The sequence below is a fragment of the Dama dama genome, chromosome 14 (assembly GCF_033118175.1).
Source record: "Dama dama isolate Ldn47 chromosome 14, ASM3311817v1, whole genome shotgun sequence".
NCBI classification, from domain to species: Eukaryota; Metazoa; Chordata; class Mammalia; order Artiodactyla; family Cervidae; genus Dama; species Dama dama.
Genome location: NC_083694.1, coordinates 52,372,344 through 52,397,671, shown reverse-complemented (window position 1 = coordinate 52,397,671; position 25,328 = coordinate 52,372,344). Strand labels below are relative to the sequence as shown.

At 35.9% G+C, this 25,328-nt stretch overlaps 1 protein-coding gene across 8 annotated transcripts in view; it reads right to left on the bottom strand.

Annotated features, from left to right (window-relative positions):
* The window catches only part of RABGAP1L (RAB GTPase activating protein 1 like), a 677,120-nt gene that overhangs the window by 543,370 nt on the left and 108,422 nt on the right, over positions 1-25,328 (bottom strand). For all 8 annotated transcript variants that reach the window (XM_061160753.1, XM_061160754.1, XM_061160755.1 and 5 more), the window contains exons 8-10: positions 12,276-12,342; positions 6,787-6,889; positions 3,329-3,495 (exon numbers count right to left, since the gene is read on the bottom strand). In XM_061160753.1, coding sequence (XP_061016736.1) covers positions 3,329-3,495; positions 6,787-6,889; positions 12,276-12,342 — 337 coding nt within the window. The remainder of the gene's footprint in view (positions 1-3,328; positions 3,496-6,786; positions 6,890-12,275; positions 12,343-25,328) is intronic.

The following is a 25,328-nucleotide window of genomic DNA, read 5'->3' as shown; positions in this document are numbered from 1 at the left end:
AGAGCCCGTTTTCTTAGAAAAGGAATCAGTCGCTGCACTTCCAAGGTTTCAATTGTTACAAATCCTTACATTTTCTCATAAAGTCTTCATATACTGTATACCTAATGTAGTCAGTGATGTCAACAAAGATGATACAAAGAAAGACAAGTTAAGTGAAATACAACAAAAATGATCAGTGCTCATATGGAAAATTTTTCAGGAAAAAAATACTAGTTTTAGTGTTACAGCTAGCATATTTTCCATTTCTCATAAACATTTCACAAGGACAAGTTTTAGGGCAAACTGCTTAGCCTTAATTCCTGATCTATCACCTAATAACAACCCTCCTATGCCTAACAGTTTATCTAAAAAATGGGGTTAATAAAGCTACTTACACCTCAATGGTGGCGGGCTACAGTCCATGGGGTCACAAAGAGTTGGACACAACTGAGCGACTAACACTACACTACACCTCAACAGAGTTGTGAGGAGGTGTACCATGTAGGACTCTCTTTAAATGATGGTTGTTTTCATTACTATTGCTCATAGTAACAGTCAGAAAAGTTGCTATTGTTCTTTCCAACAAGAACGGAGAGATCTCCTTGAATATACAGAATACTGAGTAGAAAACACAGAAAAATCTCATCATAGAACTTAACACAGTTGACATTTATAGAATATTCCACCCAACAAATGCAGAATACATATTCCTTACAAGTACCCTTGGAACATTCACTAAAATGGGCCATGTCTTGGGTAAGTAACTCTCAACAACTTAAAAAGATTCAAATTTCAGAGTATGTTCTCTGTTCAAAATGAAATTAAAAATCAGATTAAGAAAGTTATCTAAAAACTTTGTATATATCTGGAAATTAAACAACATATTTCTGAAGAACTCACATGTCACAAAAGAAATGACATGGGAAATCAGAATATAAATTTCAAATTTATGAGCACACAAAAGATCAAGTTTTTATGGGTACAGCTAAAGCAGAAGTTAGAGGGAAATTATAATCTTAAATATTAAAAGATTTTAGGGAAAAAAGATATTAGTAAAAAAATGTTTTTAAGAATCTTCACATGTAGCAACTAAACAAACAAGTTAAATCCAAAGAACAAAAAAAGGAAATATAAAAGAAAACAAAAGGAACCAAAAGAAGATAAAACAGAAAAACAATAGAGAAATGAATGTGCTCCAAACTTGGTTCTATGGGGAAGAATGAAAATCAATAAAACCAATATACTTCAAGCTAGGCTGATTAAAAAAACACAAGGGAGAATATATAAATTACCAGTATCAGAAATAAAAGCAGATCATAGAGATTCTAAAAACATTAGAAATAAAAAGGGAATATTTTAAGCAATAAATTAAATATCCTTGATTAAACTGAAGATTCCTTGAAAGAAGAGGATCACCAAAAAATGACTCAAGAGGAAATAAAAATAATAATAAAGTAACACATCATCTACTAAAGAAATTAAATTATACCACTGAAGTCATAATCTGCCTGCAACTCAGGAGACCTGGGTTCGATCCCTGGGTCAGGAAGATCTCCTGGAGAAAGGCATGGCAACCCACTCCAGTATTCTTGCCTGGAAAATTCCATGGACAGAGAAGCCTGGGGGTCTACACTCCATGGAGTCGCAAAAAGACAACGACTGAGCAACTAACGCTTTCACTTTCTTTCACTTTTCAAAGTTAGAAGGGCTTCCCAAGTAGTGCAGTGGTAGAGAATGTGCCTCCCAATGTAAGAGACATGGATTCGATCCCTGGGTTGGGAAGATCCCCTGGAGTAGGAAATGGCAACCCATTCCAGTATTCTTGTCCGGGAAATGCCACAGACAGAGAAGCCTGGTGGGTTACAGTCCATGTGGTCGCAAAAAAATAAGACACAACTGAGCGACTGAGTACACAGTTAGAAACCATCTTCTTATTTTACATTAATTTAAATCAGTTTCACATTTAATGGAGCTGAGTACTACAAGTGAGTCTAATTTAATCTTTTTAATTCACATGAAATGATGTCAAATAGTTTTCTTTTTCCTCAAATAGTATTTTTTTTATTACTAAGAAGTCTTATGGTACTTACCACTCAGTAACTCAATATCAGCAATTTTAAAAAATATAAAAATAACAATCATAAAATCCACTCATATATTCTTTACATTTATGTAAATATAAATTCCAGTAGTCTTGCAAGATAAACAAGAGTACTGGAATTTATACATTTACATAATTAGATGTATATGTATAGCATATGAAGCCAAACTGAGCAATAATAAGTTTTTGTAATATGAAAATGGTTAAGTGGTTTCTATATTTGTTCACTGCACTGATGCTTGCTTTTACATTACTTTTTACATATTACAGTATATGAAGCAACAAGCATTTTTAAATTTGGGAGAGAGGGAGCACTAAACAGGATATGAGGAATTCTTATCACTCAAACAGAATATTTCATTCTGATTTCATACAATGGATGCTGTTAGAATTCAAATTATTTTTCACAGTAACCTTCTTCCTTCATTTACAAAAAGGGTGTTTTACATACTAACACTGCTTAAGAACTTAAGAATTTCAGAGAAACCCTAATTTTGTTCATCTAATATTAAAATAATTGTATAACCTTACTGATAAGTCAAACAACACATTCATATAATATTATATAGGTAAAAAGAACTATAACAATCAGTTATTACTTAGAAACTTTTTCGCTATTACTTTCTAAAGATATATTTCTGTGCTCTTTCTTTTTGGTTTCATTAATCATATATAACAGAAAAGTTTTTGATGCAGATTTAATATTTCTATTAAGTATGTTGATACTTTACAGGTACCATTACAGGTTTCTAAAACAAATTAAATTTCTATTTAATTTAACTAGCTGTTTTTTTCAACTGACACTAATCTTACATATTCACTGGAAGGACTGATGCTGAAGCTGAAGCTCCAATACTTTGGCCATCTGATGCAAAGAACTGACTCACTGGAAAAGACCCTGATGCTGGGAAAGATTGAAGGCAGCAGGAGGAGGGGACAGCAGAGGATGAGGTGGTTGGATGGCAGCACCGACTTGGATGGACATGAATCTGAAAAAGCCCTGGGAGTTGGTGGTGGACAGGAAGGCCTGGCGTACTGCAGTCCACGGGGTCACAAAGAGTTGCACATGACAGAGCGACTGAACTGAATCTTACATATGCATTTTACAAATACTCCATTGTTAACTCTATATATCATTTGATTATCTGAATAATTTTATTGCTTTTTATTGCTATTTAAGGAATTACACTGACATTAAAGAAAAAAAATAGTAGAAAACAATATATGAAAAGAACAAAAAGATCCTACCTGTTTCAACCTCATGAAGAAAGTCTCCGTGAAAGTTTTTCTGCTGAAATACCAAAATCGCTCATTTGCAGGGTACACACGTACTACTGTCTCCAGGAGAAAGCGGACTGGCTCCACCACTTCTGTGACTACCATATCCACTGCCACGGTCATGTATACTCGTTTATCTGCAGTAGAAATGTTCTGTGTTTTATGCTAACTTTATTACTACTTGATTGAGAAAACAAAGTTAAAGAACTTAGGTTCTTTATACTCATGTTACCCTCTATGTTTAAGTGTTTTACTGACACAGAGGTTGACAAAGTAATCAAGTTTCCCAGGTACATTTCTCAATTCTCCTAGTCTCATCTTATGAAAAGACTAAATCTCTTCTGACAATTTTAATTTTTCCTTCCCAAAATCAGGCCCTCAATAAAAAAATTAAAATTTAAATGTCTTTTACACTAAAACTATCTTTCAGGTTGCCCCCCACAAAACAAACAAACAAACAAAAAAACACTAGAAATAGAAAATCACAAAAACTTGTCTTTCATTCTATAAAAAAAAGATACTAGAAATTATTAGGTTTGTTTGATGAGTTGCATGGGAAGAAATGTCAAATCAGAAGAGACACTCAACCTTCACTTTGTTCAATTTGCTTGGAAAATTTTTATTAAAATGATTCAATGTTGTATGCTTTAAGGGAAGTCTCTGGGGATTTCTTAGTACCCACAATTTCCATAATAAATATTAATCCTCAGGAAAATCACTGACCAAAGCTCTAATGAAATAGCTCTGTGTAATTTTCATACTCTCGACATACATAATGTATAAAATATTCTCTCTGTATATACTCCATGTATACACACAGTATATTTATACATACTATAAATATAAATATATTACAAATATACATATACTATTTATAGTACATATACACTACAAATATATGTAATTTTCAAATATATACTCTATATATGGTGAAAGTCTCTCAGTCGTGTCCAACTCTTGGCGAACCCATGGACTATACGGTCCATGGAATTCTCCAGGCCAGAATACTGGAGTGGGTAGCCTTCCACTTCTCCAGGGGATCTTCCCAACCCAGGGATCGAACTCAGGTGTCTGGCATTGCAGGCAGATGGACAGAGGAGCCTGGCAGGCTACAGTTCACAGGGTCACAAACAGCTGGACACAACTTTGTGCCTGAGCACATACTATAAATATATATATATAACATATATCAGAGCCCTGGCAAGTGCTTTTTTTTTAGACAGCAACAGTATACTGTTAGAAGTGAGCATTTCAGCTACCACTTAAAATGCTTACTTGCTACAGCCTCCTTTAAATTTTAATCTAGAATCTTCTAGGCCAGTGTCTATTGGTTATCTTTAGTTTCACTATGATAGGTTGATGGACAACTGGGAGTTGGTGATGGACAGGGAAGCCTGACATGCTGCAGTCCATGGGGTCGCAAAAAGTCAGATACAACTGAGCCACTGAACTGAACTGATGATAGGTTGATATGGACTTGATTTACCCTTTTGAAATTCATTGGGCTTTTTGAATCTGTGGTTTCATTATTCCATATAACTGTATTATTTTTAAATTACTTTTAAAATTTAAAAATTATTTCGTCTGCAATTTTCAGTTCTCAGTTAAAAGGAAAGTTCATATGACCAAGCTTACCATTAGAAGAAACCTTCAATAGTTTCTTTTTAACCATTATACAACATTTAAAATCATCAACTATACTTCTATTAATATAATTAAACTCAATAAAAGATGTATTATATTTGTACTAAATGCAAGCATTCAATCTGCCAAGTCAAGAAAAACTGGGATTCTCTCAACATTGTATCAGGATGTCATTTTGATATACAATTATACAGTTTAACTGAACAAATAAATTTTTAAATATATTATTTTTAATTGACAACCAAATAGGTGTTAAACTACAAAATGAAACTGAACTATGTGTTACATTTAAAACAGATTAAAACTGCTTTTATAAGTTATTGTTTGAAATGTCTGTATTTTATTCTTCAAAATTATCAGCTGACTTATTTTTTTTCATTTTCATGTTGATTTTCTGAATGATTAAAAGGAAGATGTTTATAGACTGGTATTGACAAGTCTGTATCCAGAAATAACAAACTGTGGGTGTAAAGATTATTTATTCCTATATAGGAAAACCTAAATTTTATATAATCATCATTATCTTTCTCTTTTTAGCCCTCATTTTGAAACAGCTTGATGTGTGAGCAAATGCATGCAATTTATGGAAGTGGTAAATACTCCTGAGAATAATTATCATTTACTGTTCTTCATTAATATCTTTCCATATCCATATTCACTAATGCTCCTGTCTTTAACCAAAAGTCTATTGTGGATATAAAGTAAATAATATAAAACTAAGAATCAAGCAAACTGATCCATATTTTCTCAAGATAAATTATTGTGTTGAGTCACAGTAAAGCATTTAGTAGAAGATTATAACTCATGAGGGGCTTCCCTGGTAGCTCAGTTGGTAAAGAATCCACCTACAATGCAGGAGACCCTGCTTCGACTCCTGGGTCAGGAAGATCCTCTGGAGAAGGTTAAGCTACCCACTCCAGTATTCTTGGGCTTCCCTGCTGGCTCAGCTGGTAAAGAATCTTCCTGCAATGCAGGAGACCTAGGTTCAATCCCTGGGTTGGGAAGATCCCCTGGAGAAAGTATTGGCTACCCACTCCAGTATTCTGGCCTGGAGAATTCCACGGACAGTGTAGTCCATGGGGTCTCAAAGAGTCAGACACAACTGAACAACTTTCACTATAACTCCATGAGGTGAAACTAAATTTTAGTTTAAAGGCAGACAGTAGACAAGAAAACAACAAAATGTCACATGGGCAATGAACAGATATCTAGATAAAGTAGGAGTAAAAACAATGGGAAAAATGAAAAATGAGCCTATTTATCATCTATAAATTCTGTTCAACACTAGACATAGTAAACAAAATGAAAAAATTAAAAACTTAAAAAAAATACTTGCCATAAATGAAATCTTAAATATACATTACTAAATTCCCAAAGGTCAAAAGGCTGGAATAAACAATTAGTAAATAAAAATATATATATAAGTAATCTGTAATATAAACAAAAAAAGTTAAAATAGATATCAAATATAAGCAAAAATTCCAGAATTTTCTTTCATTTCTTTCATATTCTTTTCCCCTACAAATAAAATAACCCTATTATGACACATGAAACAGTAAGCCCAAATACTTTCCTGAAGAATGTAATAAAATTAATCCACATATTCTTGGAGGTCTTTCTTCTGAACAGTTATAGGAGATTATCCCCATTGACACATAAAGTATGAAAAGAAGAATAACTCCATTTAAAATAAGTACCAGAATATTTTTTAAACATGGCAAAACAATATTGTCCATAATGCAAATTTTATAATAAATATTGAATAATCTTTTAGGAAAAGTCACCTTTTGGGGTTTCTTCATTAAGTGCCAGAAATATTGGTGCATTGGGGTTCCATATGCCAGTGATAACATAAGCTCTCCCATCACAGCTCTTTCCCATGGATTCCTATGACATTTCAAACAGAAATCACTGAGAATATTTACACCCCCAAAATCATCATTTTAACTTATATCTTACTTTAAGCAATCCAATTAATTAAATTTGAATTTACACTCAGGGCATTTATTTTCTTGGTAAATTTTTTTCACTCTACAGAAGCATTTCTTTAAATATTAAATTCTCCTGCAGCTTTCTCCAGCATTTCTATTTAGAGACACAAACTCTAGGATAAAAGGTATGCCCTTTGATGCTGACTCACAGAAACAGTATTGGTATGAAGTTATATTTAACTTTATCTTAGGCTGGTTGTCAAAATCTCACATACCCAGACATACAAGGATATATGAAGTGAGAATTAAGCTAATCACAGGAAAACATTAAAATTTTTCTTCTAATGTTCTAATTTTTAATATATTCTTAAAATAACTAATTTCCTTTGTCACAATTAACACCTTTAAAGTTAATACTTTTCTATTGTCTATATGCCAGATATACAGACACTTTCTTACAATCATAAATCAATATTAGGAGACTAATCCTGGTTTGTAATCTATACCCAAGGTTGTTAACTATCTTCCTCTACCCTTATATTTATTCTCCTTCTTCCATTCTCTCCTTTTCTTCTCTTCTTGCTCTTCACTTCCTCCACTCCTTAAGACTTTTACCAAGCCAGCTCTTGACTCTCATTAAAGCAGAAACTTCTATAGTTAAAGCAAGGCCACATTCAGTTATGTATATGTATGTGTGTATGTGGTGTGGGGGAGCTTAGAGGTTGTCCCATGGGAGAAAAGCACACAGTATACAAATATAAGCATTTGCAAAAGAGTATTATTATCTACAATACTTTCAATTTTCTATACCAATTTCCTCATATTATGAATGGAGAGCGCTAAAAATGTCAGGCTAAAAGACAAAAAACTTTTTTTTTCCAGTATTTCCCACACACAGATGCTTCTCTGAATCCTTATGAAACTATTTCAGTCATTTGGTAATTACTATGTACATTTTTCTACTGTACTGGCGATAGTTCACTGATCAGACTGTAAAGCAGAGTGGAAAAACACTCAAGACCATGTAAAGGAAATCCACTCAGTACCTCCAACACACTTATATATTCATATTCATTCTCTTTCCCTGTGTCCCTCCCTCCCTTCCATGTGCCTATCTTCTCTCTCTACTCTCTAATTAGACCCCCATTCAGAGCAAGAATGAGCACCTGACCCCAAAATATCTAGTTTATTTCTGGACAAAAGCGTATGCTATGCTTGAGTCCAAAAAATGAGCTAAACCAATCAAATTCTCTCTTTCAATTAACAAATACCCAGGAAAGTGGGCAGTTAGCAGTGGAGCTGAAAGGTTTTGATATGAAAATGACAGACCACAGGCAAAATGAAGTAATAACTGAATTTAAGGTACGGGAAAATATATAAGGAACAGCACAGTATTAGGAAACTGCTAAGTGTTAAGCAAGAAATGGGGAAAACAAACACACAAAAAAATCCTTAAAAATAATGAACCACGTAGTCAAAAAACAAAGGCATTTACAAAGGAGGTGAATTGAAGGGGCAGAGAGTGGGGAACCTAGAGAGAAGGGCAGAGAAGAGACAGGGAGGGAGAGAAAGGGCAAGGAGGGAAAAGGGCAGGAGAGGGAAAAAAGGAAAGAGGCGGGCAATGAAGGAAGCAAAGGAGGGAGAGAGAGAAGAAGGTGCAGAAAGAGAAAAGGGAGCAGAGCACCAGAGCTGTGATAACGGGGTCAGCTCCTAGGAAAGAGGCTCACTGAAAGAGCAAGCCCATGTGGAGAGGGGAGGCAGACAGGAAGAGATCAGACAGAGACCACTCTTCAGGTTCAGGTACAATTTCATCAAGGTCAATAACCTCTTTTGTTTTTCAGCTGCTCTAAGTGAACCTTTGTTCCCTGTAAGCAAAACAGCCTAACCAAATCAAACATATTTTTATTTCTTTTTAGTCTTCACAACCACAAAAATACTGTCTCATACATTAAAAGCCTTCAATAAAAGTTTCTCCTTGAGTCATTCCTGTTATTGTACTAGATATTTCTATTACATAGCCTGGCTTGCTCCCATCCCCTTATGAAGAGACTTTCACAATCTTTGCTCTAGAGTTCTTTCCCAGCTCCTCTGCAGACCTTCCCTCCCCCAAGAGGGCTGACAAGATCAGGGACATCAGGGAAAGGACATCTGGACAACAAACACCTCTGCCCCAAAGAGGCCAGGCTGGAACCACCAGATGCCCTCCTCTTAAGAAAATAAAACAGGAAATAGAAACAGAATATGGCACTTCGCAATGGAACATAAGCTGAAGAATCAGATACAAAGCCATGAATGAACTACTGTCAAGTTATGAGGTACCTGAAGCTGTGAGGTCAAGTAGGGACAGCAGGGTAAAGCACACAGATGTTATCAGGAGGAGGAGATAACACACAAAGAAAGAAAGAAACATAAGTTCTCACTAATCCATTCATTCCTTAAGCAAATATGAGACTACTATGAGTCACACTCTATGCCTGTGAGTGTCCAGCAAAGAAAACGAGAATGGTCCTGACTTAACGGAGTTAACAGGCTAATGATTTCCAAACAGCAGTTTGTGACCCATCTGTGGATCATAAAATCAATTTAGTGGATTATGATCAGACTTTTTAATCAAGTAGAAGAAAAAAATAACAGATTTCATCAAACATGAATTATTTCATAAATTTCACTATTTCTTAAATTTCATAATTTAAGAATTATTTCATAAAAATTTTACTTCAGCTTTTCTTTTTTACCATTTATAAGTGTATTAGATTACAATGTAAATTTTATTTCTGTGAGTCCAACTACTGGCCTAGTGTCTCAATAAATAGTTAATTATGAAGATTCACAAACTTTCTGGACTTCCCTGGTGGCTCAGAGGGTAAAAGCATCTGCCTACAATGCAGGAGAACAGGGTTCAATCCCTGGGTCAGGACGATGCCCTAGAGAAGGAAATGGCAACCCACTCCATACTCTTGCCTGGAAAAATCCCATGGACGGAGGAGCGTGGTAGGCTACAGTCCATGGGGTCACAAAGAGTCAGACTCGACTGAGCGACTTCACTTTCTTTCACAAACTTTCTGAGGCACCTCTAGGATTCTAAGTTGTGTTCCAGTTCCACGAAATCTGACTCTACTGAGTTTTCACCTCTTTTTGGTACTTTCCTGTTCAGCATTTCCTAGGTATCAATGGTTGTAAATCAAAAATTCTAATTTCCTTATTCCTACACTACAAGTATCTTCAAAACTTTTCTCACTACTGGGATAAAATTCAGAGTCCATTATCTGCACCCCCCCGCCAAAAGAGCTTAATTAATTTTATTTATATGTGGTTTTATCTACTATGTATAATATATATAAGTAATTCATCTGACTAAAACTATATTTTGTTTATAAATAGAGCTTTCTTTTTCATGTATATTTTATATTAAACAAAATTTATAAATGTATAGAGAAGTCTCAGCTAATCCTGCTCATTTAGCATTCAGGGAACAAAGTAGGCACTGCTCAAAAATGATTCAACTCAAATGGAAAAGCCTCATAAATTCTGACGCTCCAAAAAAAAAAAATTGACGTTCAGTTGTACCCTTTTTCAAAGTTTGTCAGAATAAAGTGCAAGGGGAAATCTGTTTTCAAAGAGTTCACGTATTTGGATATGTCATAGAAGTATTAATATCTTGTTCTAGAGGGCAGAACTAAGACACATTAGGCAAAGTTACAAGGAATATGATTTCAGGTGATTACAAAGGTATAACCTATAATAACCACAACTGTCCCATAGTCTTCATTATAAGGTAATCAGTTCCTTTTTATTAGATGTAGTCTGGTTAAAGCTCAATAACTGTGTATTAAGATACCATGAAGATTAATAGCATTGGGTGACAACAAATCACAACTGCTGATAATTGTACATACAAGCTCTCCAACTTGATCAACTATTTATTGCACTGGTAAGCCCACTGCTCCCTACAGGAGCTTCAGTGCTGACAAGCCTTTGATTTCAGTATGGATTCTTCAAGGTGGAGGGATGCACTACAAGTGAAGGGGGATCAGAAGCTCACGCCAGGTCTCTAAATCTCTGCCAGTGATTCATCTTAATCTTTTAAACTCTGCAAGATCATTACCAATTAGGATCTAGGAGCTGATAAGTATTTAATGTCCTTGAAACTCCCTCCTCACAGAATTTTCAGGGCTCCAAAATGCAATCTCTTGCCTTAAGCAAAACCACCTGCATTACTGATATGCTGTAAAAATGGATGGAAGAGAGATGAACCAATAGCTAATTTGTTTTCACATTTAATGTAACTGGTTGTCCTTACCTTACCTACCCAAGCAATGCTTCCTCGCTATTTCTGTGGCTCACTGTACTGACTCTATGAGAGCATTTAACCCAATGATATCATTACAGATTTAAAGATCTGTTTCCATCACAAGATTATGAACCCAAAGATGTTAGAACTTTATTACCATATCTATAATGCCAGCACTCCACACAATACTTGGCATACAATTAGGTGCTCAAAAATGCTGAATAAACCATCCTACTAATACTAAAAAATCACTGTGGTATTATCCTGAAATAAAGAAAAAGATGATATAATTTGTGATATTTAAATGACATTTGTAAAATACAGCTGAAAGGAGAACATGTAGTGCTACCTAAAAGAAAAATCTCATTTAAGAACTTTATATTTATACTAAAATAACTATTTCTTATAACATTTCTAAACCATAAACTGGATGTTTTCATTAACTGCACTATTAACAGGTATTTCTGTTTAAAAGTTAAGATGGCTTGCCATTTTTACATCAAATACCAACTCTTAAATATATATTAACCTTCAAGGGCATTCCTTAAATGAATACCACTCCCACAGTAAATATACTTTGCTAATGAAAGGTAATCAAGAAGGAACAACTCAGAAAGGGAAATGCTTTAAAGAAAACAAACGCATCCATCACAGTACTCAAATTAACATCAATACCACTGCATTAAAATAAATGAAAGGAACCATATCCACTCTGGATATGCCTGTTATAATCATGTACTTGTTATGTTTGGCTCAAAGAAAGGATATTTTCCTAAGAAGTCAAACAGATGAGTAGATGAACTTTTTCATAACACTATCCTTTTATCTGCTTTCAACGTGCATATGATTCTTTCTACAAAAGTTTTTTAACTCCTAAGTTTCTCGCTTATTAGAAATTTTAAGTATGGGGTTCCAAATTAAATGACTACTATCACACGGCTGAAAGTTAGAAGTAATTTTGACAAAATGACGATTTCAAAATAGAAAATACTTTAAAAACATAAAATAACTATCAACTATACTTGGTTAAGGTGCTAAAGATTTTCATTACCATATCCAGTAAATGCATGTCACTGTTCTTCACGTTTCGACCTGGGCTTAATAACATTCCAAAACATCTGAAAATATTGGGGGGAAAAAAAGAAGAAATGAGGTATCAAGAATATATAGAAGCCCAGTGAGCAAAAGCCTTTTAATAGTAACTATACAATCTGTCTAGCTCTATACTTACAAATAACTTTTTTTAGAGAAACATCACAAATAAGAATCCATCAAGATACATAATAAAATCACAAAGAAATAAATTATTTAAATTCCCAGATCTCTATTTCTGCTTCTGAAAGATTACCAATGAACAGAAACTGTGATAAAAATAGCCACAAATTGTTAACTGAAACAAAATACAGTACTGAGACATGAACTAATTTCTAGGTAAAAATTAGAGATTGTTTGCCTTAGAGTTATTCCAAACATATTGATCAAGATCAACTAATATAATTAAATTAAAAGTAAGAAAACTTAAAAAAAAATTAGAATAAAACACTGTACTCTCTCTTTGCATCAAGCCAGATTAATACAATCAATCAACTGGCCCTCAACAGTCATGTTCACTGAGTAGACTATCAATACTGTATCTTCAGTTTGAAAAGAAAAAAAAAAGGCATATGAAACTCATTACTAAAAAATGTTGTTATACTAGTGAAGATACTATCCAGCATATATTATTAACTACTTATTCTGTGCCTCCTGATGCTAAGGAAGTTTTAGGAATCCAATTAACACTATCACTTTATTTGTAAAGGGTTTTCATCAACTATAAAATTCAGTTAAACCTAACATTTCTTTATATTTGTTATGATATCATTATTTTTTCTTTATTGTTAGGAAATGTAAACTCCAGAAAAGTTAATTTACTTAAACTCATATGGCTATTACATACCTCTTGTACTCAAGAGGCAACGTGATCTATCTACAGTGCACCTCTCTCTGCCAACAATGTATACCCACACTTACTAGAATAGTTTTTATTACAGTTCTCCAAACATTAAAAATATGCTACGGAGCATTTTATAAAAGGAGTAAAGAATATAAACAAACTAAATATAAGATTTTTTAAATTTCAAAATAATGGCAGCTGAGCAGTCAATACTAAACCTGATCCTTGTTTTCCAAAGGTTTACTTTTCCAATGGCAGGGTTTTTCCTTCCATAAACAAGACAAGAGAGTGGTCGGGATGGGGAATATATGTAAATCTATGGCTGATTCATGTCAATGTATGACAAAAACCACTACAATATTGTAAAGTAATTAGCCTCCAACTAATAAAAATAAATGAAAAAAAAAGAGAGTGGTCCTATGCAAATAGGAGCTTAGTAAGTGGTAAAACAAAAAAAATTTTACTTCCTGTAAATATTTCAGGATACCTTCCAGAAGTCATGTAAAAATGATCAAATATATAATAAAGATACAACAAAGTCAGTGAGCTTTGAGGAAAACCTTCCAAACACACTATTGTAGCAGTGAGCAAAGTATAATCAATGAAAATAGAGATAATTATAACCTAATACTCATAATTTTAATGATTCCTATAAATTGCTATGAACTGTCTTTGAACTCACATAACAAACACTGTCTATACAAATTAAATATTAATCAGCCACTTCATTGTATTATTTCTAATTGTGCCTTAAATTCTTTATAACTACAGAAAACAGTGTGGAGATTCCTTAAAAAACTAAGAATAGAATTGCCACACAACCCAGCAATCCCACTGCTGGGCATACGCCCTGGGGAAACCAGAATTGAAGGAGACAAATGTACCCCAATGTTCACTGCAGCACTATTCACAATAGCTAGGACATGGAAGTAACACAGAAGTCCATCAGCAGACCAGTGGATAAAGAAGTTGTGGTACAAATGCACAATGGAATATTCCTCAGCTGTAAAAAGGAATGCATTTGAGTCAGCTCTAATGAGGTGGATGAAATTGGTGCCTATTATACAGATTGAAGTGAGTCAGAAAGAGAAAAACAAATACTGTATATTAATGCATGTATATGGAATGGTTTTTTCCAGTAACCATGTGTGAATGTAAGAGTTGGACTATAAAGAAACCTTAGCGTCAAAGAATTGATGCTTTTGAACTGTGGTGTTGGAGAAGGCTCTTGAGAGTCCCTTGGACTGCAAGGAGATCCAACTAATCCATCCTAAAGGAAATCAGTCCTGAGTATTCATTGAACGGACTGATGCGGAAGCTGAAGCTCCAATACTTTAGTCACCTGATGCGAAGAACTGAGTCACTGGAAAAGACCTTGATGCTGGGAAAGATTGAAGGCAGGAGAAGAAAGGGAAAACAGAGGATGAGACGGTTGGATGGCATCACTGACTCGATGGACATGAAGTGTGAGCAAGCTCTGGGAGTTGGTGATACACAGAGAAGCCTGGCGTGCTGCAGTCCATGGAGTCACAAAGAGTCAGACACAACTGAGCGACTGAACTGAACTGAACTGATGGAATTTAGATGATCCTACAGGCAGGGCAGCAAAGGAGACACAGATGTAAAGAACAGACTTTTACACTCAGTGGGAGAAGGCAAGGGTGGGATGATTTGAAAGAATAACATTGAAACATGTACATTATAGCGCAAGTATGATGTATGAAGCACGGCACCCAAAGCTGGTGTTCTGGGACAACCCAGAGGGATGGAATGGGGAGGGAGGAGGACGGGGAGTTCAGGACTGGGGGACACATGTATCCCAACATCAATTCATGTTGATGTATGGCAAAAACTATCACAATATTGAAAAAGCAATTATCCTCCAATTAAAATAAATTCATTAATTTAAAACAACTTAGTTTCTCCAACTAAAAAGTCAGGTCAATGAGGACAGAGACATGTCTCACATTCTCTACATATTTTGTTTCAGCCTGCATCTCTCATGGGTGTTTTACATATGATTTTTCCTATTATAGGATTTGGGGTTGGTTTATTTATTTACTTATTTATTTTTTTATTTGGTTGTGATGGATCTTATTTGTGGCATGTGGGATCTAGTTCCCTGATGAGGGATCGAATCCGGGCCCCCTGAATTGGAAGCACAGAGTCTTACTCACTGGACCAGCAAGGAAGTCCCAATTATGGGTTTTTAACTTACAAAGGGCCTTCCTTGTAGCTCAGCTGGTAAAGAATCTTCCTCCAATGCAGAAGAACTGGGTTCGATCCCTGGGTTCGGAAGATCCCCTGGAGAGGGGAAAGGCTACCTACTCCAGTATTCTGGCCTGGAGAATTCCAGGGACTATATAGTCCATGGGGTCGCAAAGAGCTGGACACGAATGAGCGACCTTCACTTTCATTTAAGTTACAAAACTATCATATAGTCACTGTAAAAAGCTAAAGAATACCAAAGTATGTAGGGAATTTCTCCTTCTCTCTAATCTCAGCCCCCTCAGGAACCAATACTAAGAGTTTAGCAAGTATCACCCCTTCTTTTCTTTTGCTTGTTTTAAAAATTAAAGTTCTATATGGTGTTTGCCAGGTTTTCCTGATAGCTCAGTTGGTAAAGAATCCTCCTGCAATGTAGGAGACCCCAGTTTGATTCCTGAGTAGGGAAGAGCCCCTGGAGAAGGGATAGGATACCCACTCTAGTATCCTTGGGCTTCCCTTGTGGCTCAGCTGGTAAAGAATCCACCTGCAATGTGGGAGACCTGAGTTCTATCCCTGGGTTGGGAAGATCCCCTGGAGAAAGGAAAGATACTCACTCCAGTATTCTGTCCTAAATAATTCCATAGACTGTATAGTCCATGGGGTTGCAAAGAGTCAGACACAGCTGAGCAACTTTCACTTCACTGTCAACACGAAGTGACAACAGTGTAACCTTAGTGAAAGCACCTATCCCCTTGAGGCTCTGCTTCCTCTTCTACAAAATAGAAGACGTACAACACATGAACTCTAAGGATTCTTCCAGCATTAAAACTGTATAATTGTTTTCTATCAAGCTATAACAGCCATTTCTAAAATTATATTTCATTAAAGCACAACAGGTTTCCTATGGAGACAAGCTGGGTCTATTAGGAATAACATCTCAGTAATTAGATATTATTAGTACCACAAACACCTAATGTGAATATTAAGTGCTTCACTAGGGAATTCAAAGCATTCAACCTTCTCTTATTAACTCTATAAATAATGTTTTCAGCAAACTGCTATTACACCTATTTTTTTCAAGGAGTTCACAATCTAGTATAGGAGGAAAATAATAGACAATTACAACCTGTATGGTAAGTTCTATGATAACTGTTAGTATAGAAGGTTAACAAAGCACAGAGAAAACACATTTAACATTATTTATTGACCCAAAATTTGAAATCAAACCTCCTAAGAATAAGATTATGGTGTTATCATATTAATAATTACCATATTATAGCAGCTGTTTATTGAATGTTTTCAGACATTTACTATATTGTTGCATTCACATTTTAAAACAACCTCCATACAACAAATGATAAAATTTGTTTCCAGAAAGTAGAAGTGATTTGCTCAAACCACATAACTATTGGGCCATGACTCTGACTCCAAAACTGCATAGTCACTTAACGTTATAATTTGTCACTTTCTGGCCTATCAGTCAATGTTGTTCAACTGCTAAGTCATGACCAATTCTTTGCAATCCCATGGACTTCAGCATGCCAGGCTCTTCTGTCCTTCACAATCTCCTGGAGTTTGCTCAAATAAATATCCATTGAGTAGGGGATGCTATCTAACTATTTCATCCTCTGCTGCTGCTGCTGCTGCCCCCTCTAATTTTGCCTATCAGAAAAAAATTATAAATTCCTAGTGTGATCCTTGGCAAGTCACACACTTCAAAGCCTCACTTTCCACATTTCTGAAACAAAAATATACCTGCTTATAGTTTCACTATGTTAATATACAGTTAAAATGAAAAAATCTCACAGGGAAAGGACAGTGCAAACTCTAGAGAAGTTGCCAATTACACATTATATGGAACAATGGATTGGTTCAAAAATGGGAAAGGGGTATGTCAAGGCTGTATATGGTCACCCTTATATGCATATTACAACATGCAAATACCAGGCTCAATGAATCACAAGCTGGAATCAAGATTGCCAGGTTCAGTTCAGTTCAGTTCAGTTGCTCAGCTGTGTTTGACTCTTTGCGACCCCATGGACTGCAGTACACCAAGCTTCCCTGACCATCACCAATTCCAGGAGCTTGCTCAAATTCCTGTCCATTGAGTCGGTGATGCCATCCAACCACCTCATCCTCTGTCAACCCCTTCTCCTCCCACCATCAATCTTTCCCAGCATCATAGTCTTTTCCAGTGACTCCGTTCTTCACATCAGGTGGCCAAAGTATTGACGTTTCAGCTTCAGCATCAGTCCTTGCAATTAATATTCATGACTAATTTCCTTTAGGATTGACTGATTGGATCTCCTTGCAGTCCAATGGACTCTTAAGAGTCTTCTCCAACACCACAGTTCAAAAGCATCAATTTTTCAGCGCTCAGCTTTCTTTATAGTCCAACTCTCACACCCATACATGACTACTGGAAAAACCATAGCATTGACTAGATGGACCTTTGTTGGCAAAGCAATGTCTCTGCTTTTTAATATGCTGTCTAGGTTGGTCATAGCTTTTTTCCAAGGAGTAAGCATCTTTTAATTTCATGGCTGCAGTCACCATTTGCAGTGACTCTGGAGCCCAAAAAATAAACTCTGTCACTGTTTCCCCATTGATTTGTCATGAAGTGATGGGACCGGATGTCATGATCATAGTTTTCTGAATGTTGAGCTTTAAGCCAACTTTTTCACTCTCCTCTTTCACTTTTCATCAAGAGGCTCATTAATTCCTCTTCACTTTATGCCAAAACAGTGTTATCATCTGCGTATCTAAGGTTATTAATATTTCTCCTGGCAATCTTGATTCCAGCTTGTGCTTCATCCAGCCCAGTGTTTCTCTTGATGTACCCTGCAATAAGTTAGATAAGCAGGGTGACAAAATACAGCCCTGACATACTCCTTTCCCAGTTTGGAACCAGTCTGTTGTTCCATGTCCAGTTCTAACTGTTGCTTCCTGACCTGCATACACATTTCTCAGGAGGCAGGTCAGGTGGTCTGGTATGCCCATCTCTTTCAGAATTTTCCACAGTTTGTTGTGATCCACACAAAGGCTTTGATGTAGTCAATAAAGCAGAAGTAGATGTTTTTCTGGAACTCTTGCTTTTTCAATGACATAGTGGATGTTGGCAATTTGATCTCTGGTTCCTCTGCCTTTTCTAAATCCAGCTTGAACATCTGGAGTTTCATGGTTCACATACTGTTGAAGCCTGGCTTGGAGAATTTTGAGCATTACTTTACTAGCGTGTGAGATTAGTGCAATTGTGTGGTAGTTTGAGCATTCTTTGGCATTACCTTTCTTTGGGATTGGAATGAAAACTGACTTTTTCCATTCCTGTGGCCACTGTTGAGTTTTCCAAATTTACGGGCAAGTGGAGTGCAGCATTTTCAAAGCATCATCTTTTAAGATTTGAAATAGCTCAACTGGAATTCCATCACCTCCACTAGCTTTGTTCATAGTGAAGCTTCCTAAGGCCCACTGGACTTCACATTCCAAGATGTCTGGCTCTAGGTGAGTGATCACACCATCATGATTATCTGGGTCGTGAAGGCCTTTTTTGTATAGTTCTTCTGTGTATTCTTGCCACTTTTTCTTAATATCTTCTGCTTCTGTTAGCTCCATACCATTTCTGTAGATTTCCAGGAGAAATATCAATAATCTCTGATATGCAGATGACACCACCATTATGGCAGAAAGGAGGAATTAAACGGCCTCTTGATGAAGGTGAAAGAGGAGAATGAAAAACCTGGCTTGAAAATCAACATTCAAAAAACAAAGATGATAGCATCCAGTTCCATCTCTTCACAGCAAATAGATGGGGAAACAGCTGAAACAGTGACAGACTTTATTTTCTTGGGCTCCAAAATCACTGTGGAAGGTGACTGCAGCCATGAAATTAAAAGACACTTGTTCCTTGGAAGAAAAGCAATGACAAACCTAGACAGTGTATTAAAAAGCAGTGACACCACTTTGCCTACAAAGGTCATTATAGTCAAAGCTATTGTTTTTCCATGTATGGATGTGAGAGCTGGACAATATTAATGGCTAAGCATCAAAGAATTGATGCCTTCAAACTTTGGTGTTGGAGAAGACTCTTGAGAGTCTGTTGGACAGCAAAGAGATCAAACCAGTCAGTCCTAAAGGAAATCAACCATGAATATTCATTGGAAGTGCTGAAGCTGAAGATCCAATACTTCGGCCACCTGATGCAAAGAGCTGACTCATTGGAAAAGATCCTGATTCTGGGAAAGATTGAAGGCAGGAGAAAGGGATGACAGAGGATGAGATGGTTGAATGGCATCACCAACTCAATGGACATGAGTTTGAGCAAGCTCCAGGAGATGGTGAAGGACAGGAAAGCCTTGCATGCTGCAGTCCATGGTTAGATAAGTCAGCCACGACTGAGTGACTGAACTATAACTGCCCAGCGAGTCTTTTCGTGAAAATAGAGCTTGAAACAGCTTTGAATACCAAGTTAGCTTCTATATGGGCTTCCTGGGTGGGTCAGTGGTAAAGAATCTGCCTGTCAATGCAGGAGACCTGGGTTCAATCCCTGGGTAGGGAAGATACCCTGGAGAATGAAATGGCAACTCACACCAGTATTTTCACCTGGGAAATCCCATGGACAGAAGGAGCCTGATAAACTACAGTTCATTGGGTCACAAACCAATAAATGACTAAACCAACCAACCAAGGCATCCATACAAACAACAAAAACTCTGCATATCTTGTATGGCTTTAGGCTTAATTGATGGAGAAAAGGAGGGGGGAAAAAGGATTATATGTTAATGTCCTGCAATAGAAAACTATTTTTTTACTTTTTTAGTCCATAAAAATCATAATTATACATATCTCCATGAAGACCATGGATAAAAAGGAGGAAAAGAAAAGGAAAAGAGGAAGGGAACTGACCAGTATCAGTTAAAGAACACTGTCTCTTACTAAACTAAACCTGTGCTATTAAAAATGAGAAAGTGACAGTATGACAGAATAAACAGAACTACAACAAAGAAGAAAGGCTGTAATTCTATCATAACTTTAGAATACACAAAAACCCTAGAAAACTAAATAATTTCATAAAATTGGAATCCTAGCCATCTTATAGAAGTTAAAGCAAAAAAGACAGTTGGAAAAGTCTTCTATATAAGAACTGTTGAAATTATTTTTTCCCTATTAAAGTTATCAGGTAGAGAAAGATATACAGGCATTCCTCACTATACACAGCAGTGTGGAAACATAAAAATAACCATACAAGCTGAAGCTGCATTGTGATCTTATAAACAGTGGGAAATATTATGATTGTCCTGTGACCTGTAAATATTTTGTCAAAACTTTAAAAACTCTCATCAGTTACAAATACATAGGGAAATTTTTTAAAAAGTAAAACTATTATTTAGTACTTCATATTTTAAAGTACTTAGAAATATTGAAAACTGAAATGTTTTATTTCTTTTGAAAAGTTATTAAGAATAGTTTAAACAGTGTTTACATGGAAAAGACCCTGATGCTGGGAAAAACTGAAGGCCAAAGGAAAAGGTGGCAACGGATGAGATGGTTAGATAGCATCACTGACTCAAAGGACATGAACGTGGGCAAACTCCGAAGATGGTGATGGACAGGGAGGCCTGGCATGCTGCAGTCCATGGGGTCACAAAGAGTCAGACACAACTTAGTGAGTGAACAACAACAAAACAGTGTTTTGCTTTCTTCTCATGTGATAAACAATACAGAATAAGCATTTTTTTTCCTATGCCTTGGCAAACTGTCATACTCCTTTCTAACTCTGAATGAGCTTCCAGTACCTTATCCTTTGCACTTTTACATCTCTAAGAGATCCTTTAACATGAAGTTTTTGCTGGTTTGACTTCCCAAGACATTCATCCTTTTCATCAAACCACTTGCCTTATTTATGCTGATAAGTTCACCTTCACTAAGGTCTTCTGGCTGTATACCTAGTGTAAACCTACTGTCAACATTCCCATGGTCAGCTATTCTTCTATAACTCCACGTATGCACTATTCAAATCCTGCACTATTCAAATTTGTACGGTGCAGTCAACGTTTTGCCACACTACACAAATACAACTCACTGTTACTTCCTGTTAGGATGTGTGAATGTTTTCAATTGTATGCCTTCATGTCATATCTCTTCCAAAACTCAGCTAAAGAAATTGTATGATCTCCAGTTTCTTATAATTAACATATATTTCAGTGTTGCAACTAACTGCAAAACTGTGGCATGAAGACTAGCAAAACCTGGATTTTATTTTTTACCGCGGTCTTCAATCCAGCATAAAAATAAACACTCCATTTCAATCATAAGAAGCTTTCTATTCCTAGTGAAATTTTAACTAAAAAATGTTGAAATGCCTTTATCATGTCTATCATGCCTTTATCATGTATATCAGACTTTTTCAATATGCTTCATATTGTAACTTCATGCAGAGCTAGGTCTCATCCAATCTTCATTTTGCTGTCATCATTTTCTTTTTTTTTAATTTTTTATTGAAGTATAGTTGATTTACTGCAGTCCCCATTTTCAAATCTTCTAAGATAACATGCAATTTCATTTTCAATATTATCACTTTGCATTTATTTGTTGCATTCATCTTTGTTGGCTACCTCTTTCAATTATTCATTATTGTAAAATGTTACATGGGTTTATCATTGAGAGACCAAGCAGGCAAAACAACACACTTGGCTGTCTGTAACTGAACTAAATAAAAGATACACCATAACCTACTTTATACTTTGAAATAAGTGATGTTAACAGTCACTGGATAAGCATTTATGTAGTGACTGTGAACTGAAGAGCTAACAGCAAAGTCTACATTTTATGCAATTACTCACAATTAATATACCATGGTTAACAAAAATTTGAACCATGTGTCTGGGGGACTGGTATTCTTTAACTAAACCATGGTAACATAAATCCATGCATATCATATCTGCAGAACAAAGACTGCATGCATATACATGTAGGTTCCAAATAAATATAGCCAACGTTTTGCCTTCTCAGAGGGGTATTTTACTCTAATTCTGCAGGCTATTCTGATTTCCGGTTATCACTCACAAAGCACCAGCAGTCTCAGAAAAAAGCATGACTGTGGTAGTACTATTAGTACCACCAATAGCAAGCATTCATTTGTTTCAGGGACTATTTCAAATACTTAGCAAGTATCACCTAATTTTATCCTTCCAATATTCTTAACAGGTATCATTCACAATTTACAAACTAGAAACTGAAGCACAGAGAAGTTAAATAATTTGACCAAGTCACTGTAGAGCAGGGTTTCAAACCCAGATAAGGGGATTCCATAGATGTGAACCTTAAAAATCTTGCTTGCTTCAGTGCCTTCAATAATAGAAAGAATAAGTTTCATCATTAGGAATTATACTCATCAGCAAGATTTAAAAGTTGGTTATTTTTTCTTTTCATTCATCAGGTAGGAAATTTTATTTGTTCCCCAAAGATTTTTAGAACACGAAGACTAATTACTGTGAAAAAAAAAAAATGTTAATAGATGCTTAGGATTGTCTTAAATCTGCTACCAGTGCAGAGAATTTAACCTATAGGAAAGTTATGAAAGAACAGATGGTATCTTTAGGTCCATTATTGAAAAAACTATCTGTCAATAAGCTTTAAGAAAATACAACAACCTCCACACCATCCTTGGACAATAATGTCCCATTAACTCTCACACTCGTAATGGATAAAAATTTGAAATGCAGAACCATGATTCAAATATGAATACTTTCTACTAACTCTCTTCAAATTAAAAAAATGAGAAATTAGCTATAGTTAAAAATATATATTAAAATGATTACAACAATCAAAATCTAAAACTTGGCTTAATCACTGCTAAAAACATTTAGTAAATCAATTATTTTGCTTTATTATTCAATGGTAGTAATACAGGAAATTTGGGTAGTGATACATTTGGGCTTTTGCAAGTATCAGGTTTATACATCAAAATAATCAAAAGCCAAACTACAAATATTTTTATAATTGAGTATAACTATAAATATAATTTCAAAACATCAAAAACAAAGAAAAATAACATTCTCTCCCTATACTGCTGGTTAACAAGCGCCCATTTTCTCTTTCATAAACATAAGCTGGAGTTAAGCCAAACAACAGCAAAAAAATTACAAACTCAATTTGATGAGAGAGTTTAAGGCATAAGCAAGTTAGCACGCATGCTTAGTCATGTCCAACTCTTTGCAACCCCATGGACTGTAGCCCACCAGGCTGCTCTGACCATTGAATTTTCCAGGCAATAATACTGGAGTGGGTGGTCATATCCTTCTCCAGCGAATCTTTCTGACCCAGGGATCAAATCTGTGTCTCTTCTGTCTTCTGCATTGGCAGGTGGATTCTTTTCCACTGTGCCACCTGGGAAGCCCTATAAGCAAGTTTACTTTTTAACAAAATACTAGTGATTCCACCTGGAGTTCCTGCTCCTTTTTCTTTTTCTTCTAATTATTTTTATTTTACCAACATTTTCACCTATGTCTATTCACGTATTTTTCTTTATCCCTTTCCTCGAGAATTTTATCTTTCTTTATATAGTTGGAAGTAGAGCGGATATGATTTACTGATGAATTAGATGTGCAGTGAAAGAAAAAGAAGTCAAGGATGACTCCAAGTTCTCAACCTGAGTAACTGAAAAGATCAGACTATAAATCATAATGCTGGGGGAGACTACGGGAGGGACAGGTGTGTGACAGGGTCGGGAGTCTAGACTTTCAGGATAGTGATTTTGAGACACCAAAGAAGTAGAGCTGCAGGATACATGAATGAGGAACATAGAGGTCTGGGACCTCAGGTGAAAGATGAAAAGTTGGAAGTTACCTATTTTACAGATATATTTAAAGGAATTAGACTGAATGAGTTAACCTCAGGAGTGAGTGTGGTAGCAGAAAGAATAGAATCACATCAAAGAAGGCAAAATGGATTAAAACGACAAAGGATTATTTCAGCAATGCTGAAGGTTGAGTGTAGGAAAAAGGCTCCTGGAAAGGGAACGCAGAACTCAGGAGTACCACACTTTACTCCTTCTGGTACACAAGACAAGCAAGGGGCAGTATTACTAGAGTAACGAGGAGTTCTGAGTATCCTCTTACTATTTCTGATAGGGAGATGGAAGGGGAACAGAACATGAGTGTGGAGGAGGATCTACTTGAAGTGCATCAAGAAAAACTTATTCTAGGTGTCTGAAGACATTTTCAGGTGGTAAGTTTCCAAAACTATAAACCCATGTATATTTACTATATATTATCATCAACTCATTACTCATTGCTCCTCTGAAGACAAGGTGCAGAAAAGCTATTTTGTATCCTCATAAAGAGACCTTCAATTAGGCAAATACTCATTTTCTGTAATCAATAAAAGCCACACACACACACACACGGAAATAGTTATCTTAAATGTGATTTCTGGATGATAAACTAGTCACAACAAAATGCTCTTCAAGACCACTCAAGGATCAATGACTTGCTACAAGGACTCACAGGACTCAGCATACAGCTGTACTTAGGCTCAGGACATAGTAGAGCGAACAAATACAAAGCAAAATTGGCAAAGGGAAAAGGCACACAGGGTGAAGTTCAGAGGAAACTAGGCACAGACTCCAAGACTACTCTTCCCGGAGAGTCACACAGAGGACACACGTTCCCAGCAATGAGTTGTGGCATGTGAGAAATGACACATCACATACGTGACACGCTCACAGACAAGAGTCTGTTTTTCTCAAGACTAATCACATAGGCATCCTCTGCCTAGCATATGCCAAAATCCCAGATTCCATAAGGAAAGCAGGAGCCCAGGACAAACCACATTGTTTGTACTAAGTGGCATAATAAGTCACTAGTCTCAGTTCTAAGAATGGTGGAAACCATCCCCAAAGCTTTAAAATTGGCTTTAAAATTGCCAGACAAGAACCAACCTTACGAGCACAACTTTCAGGAA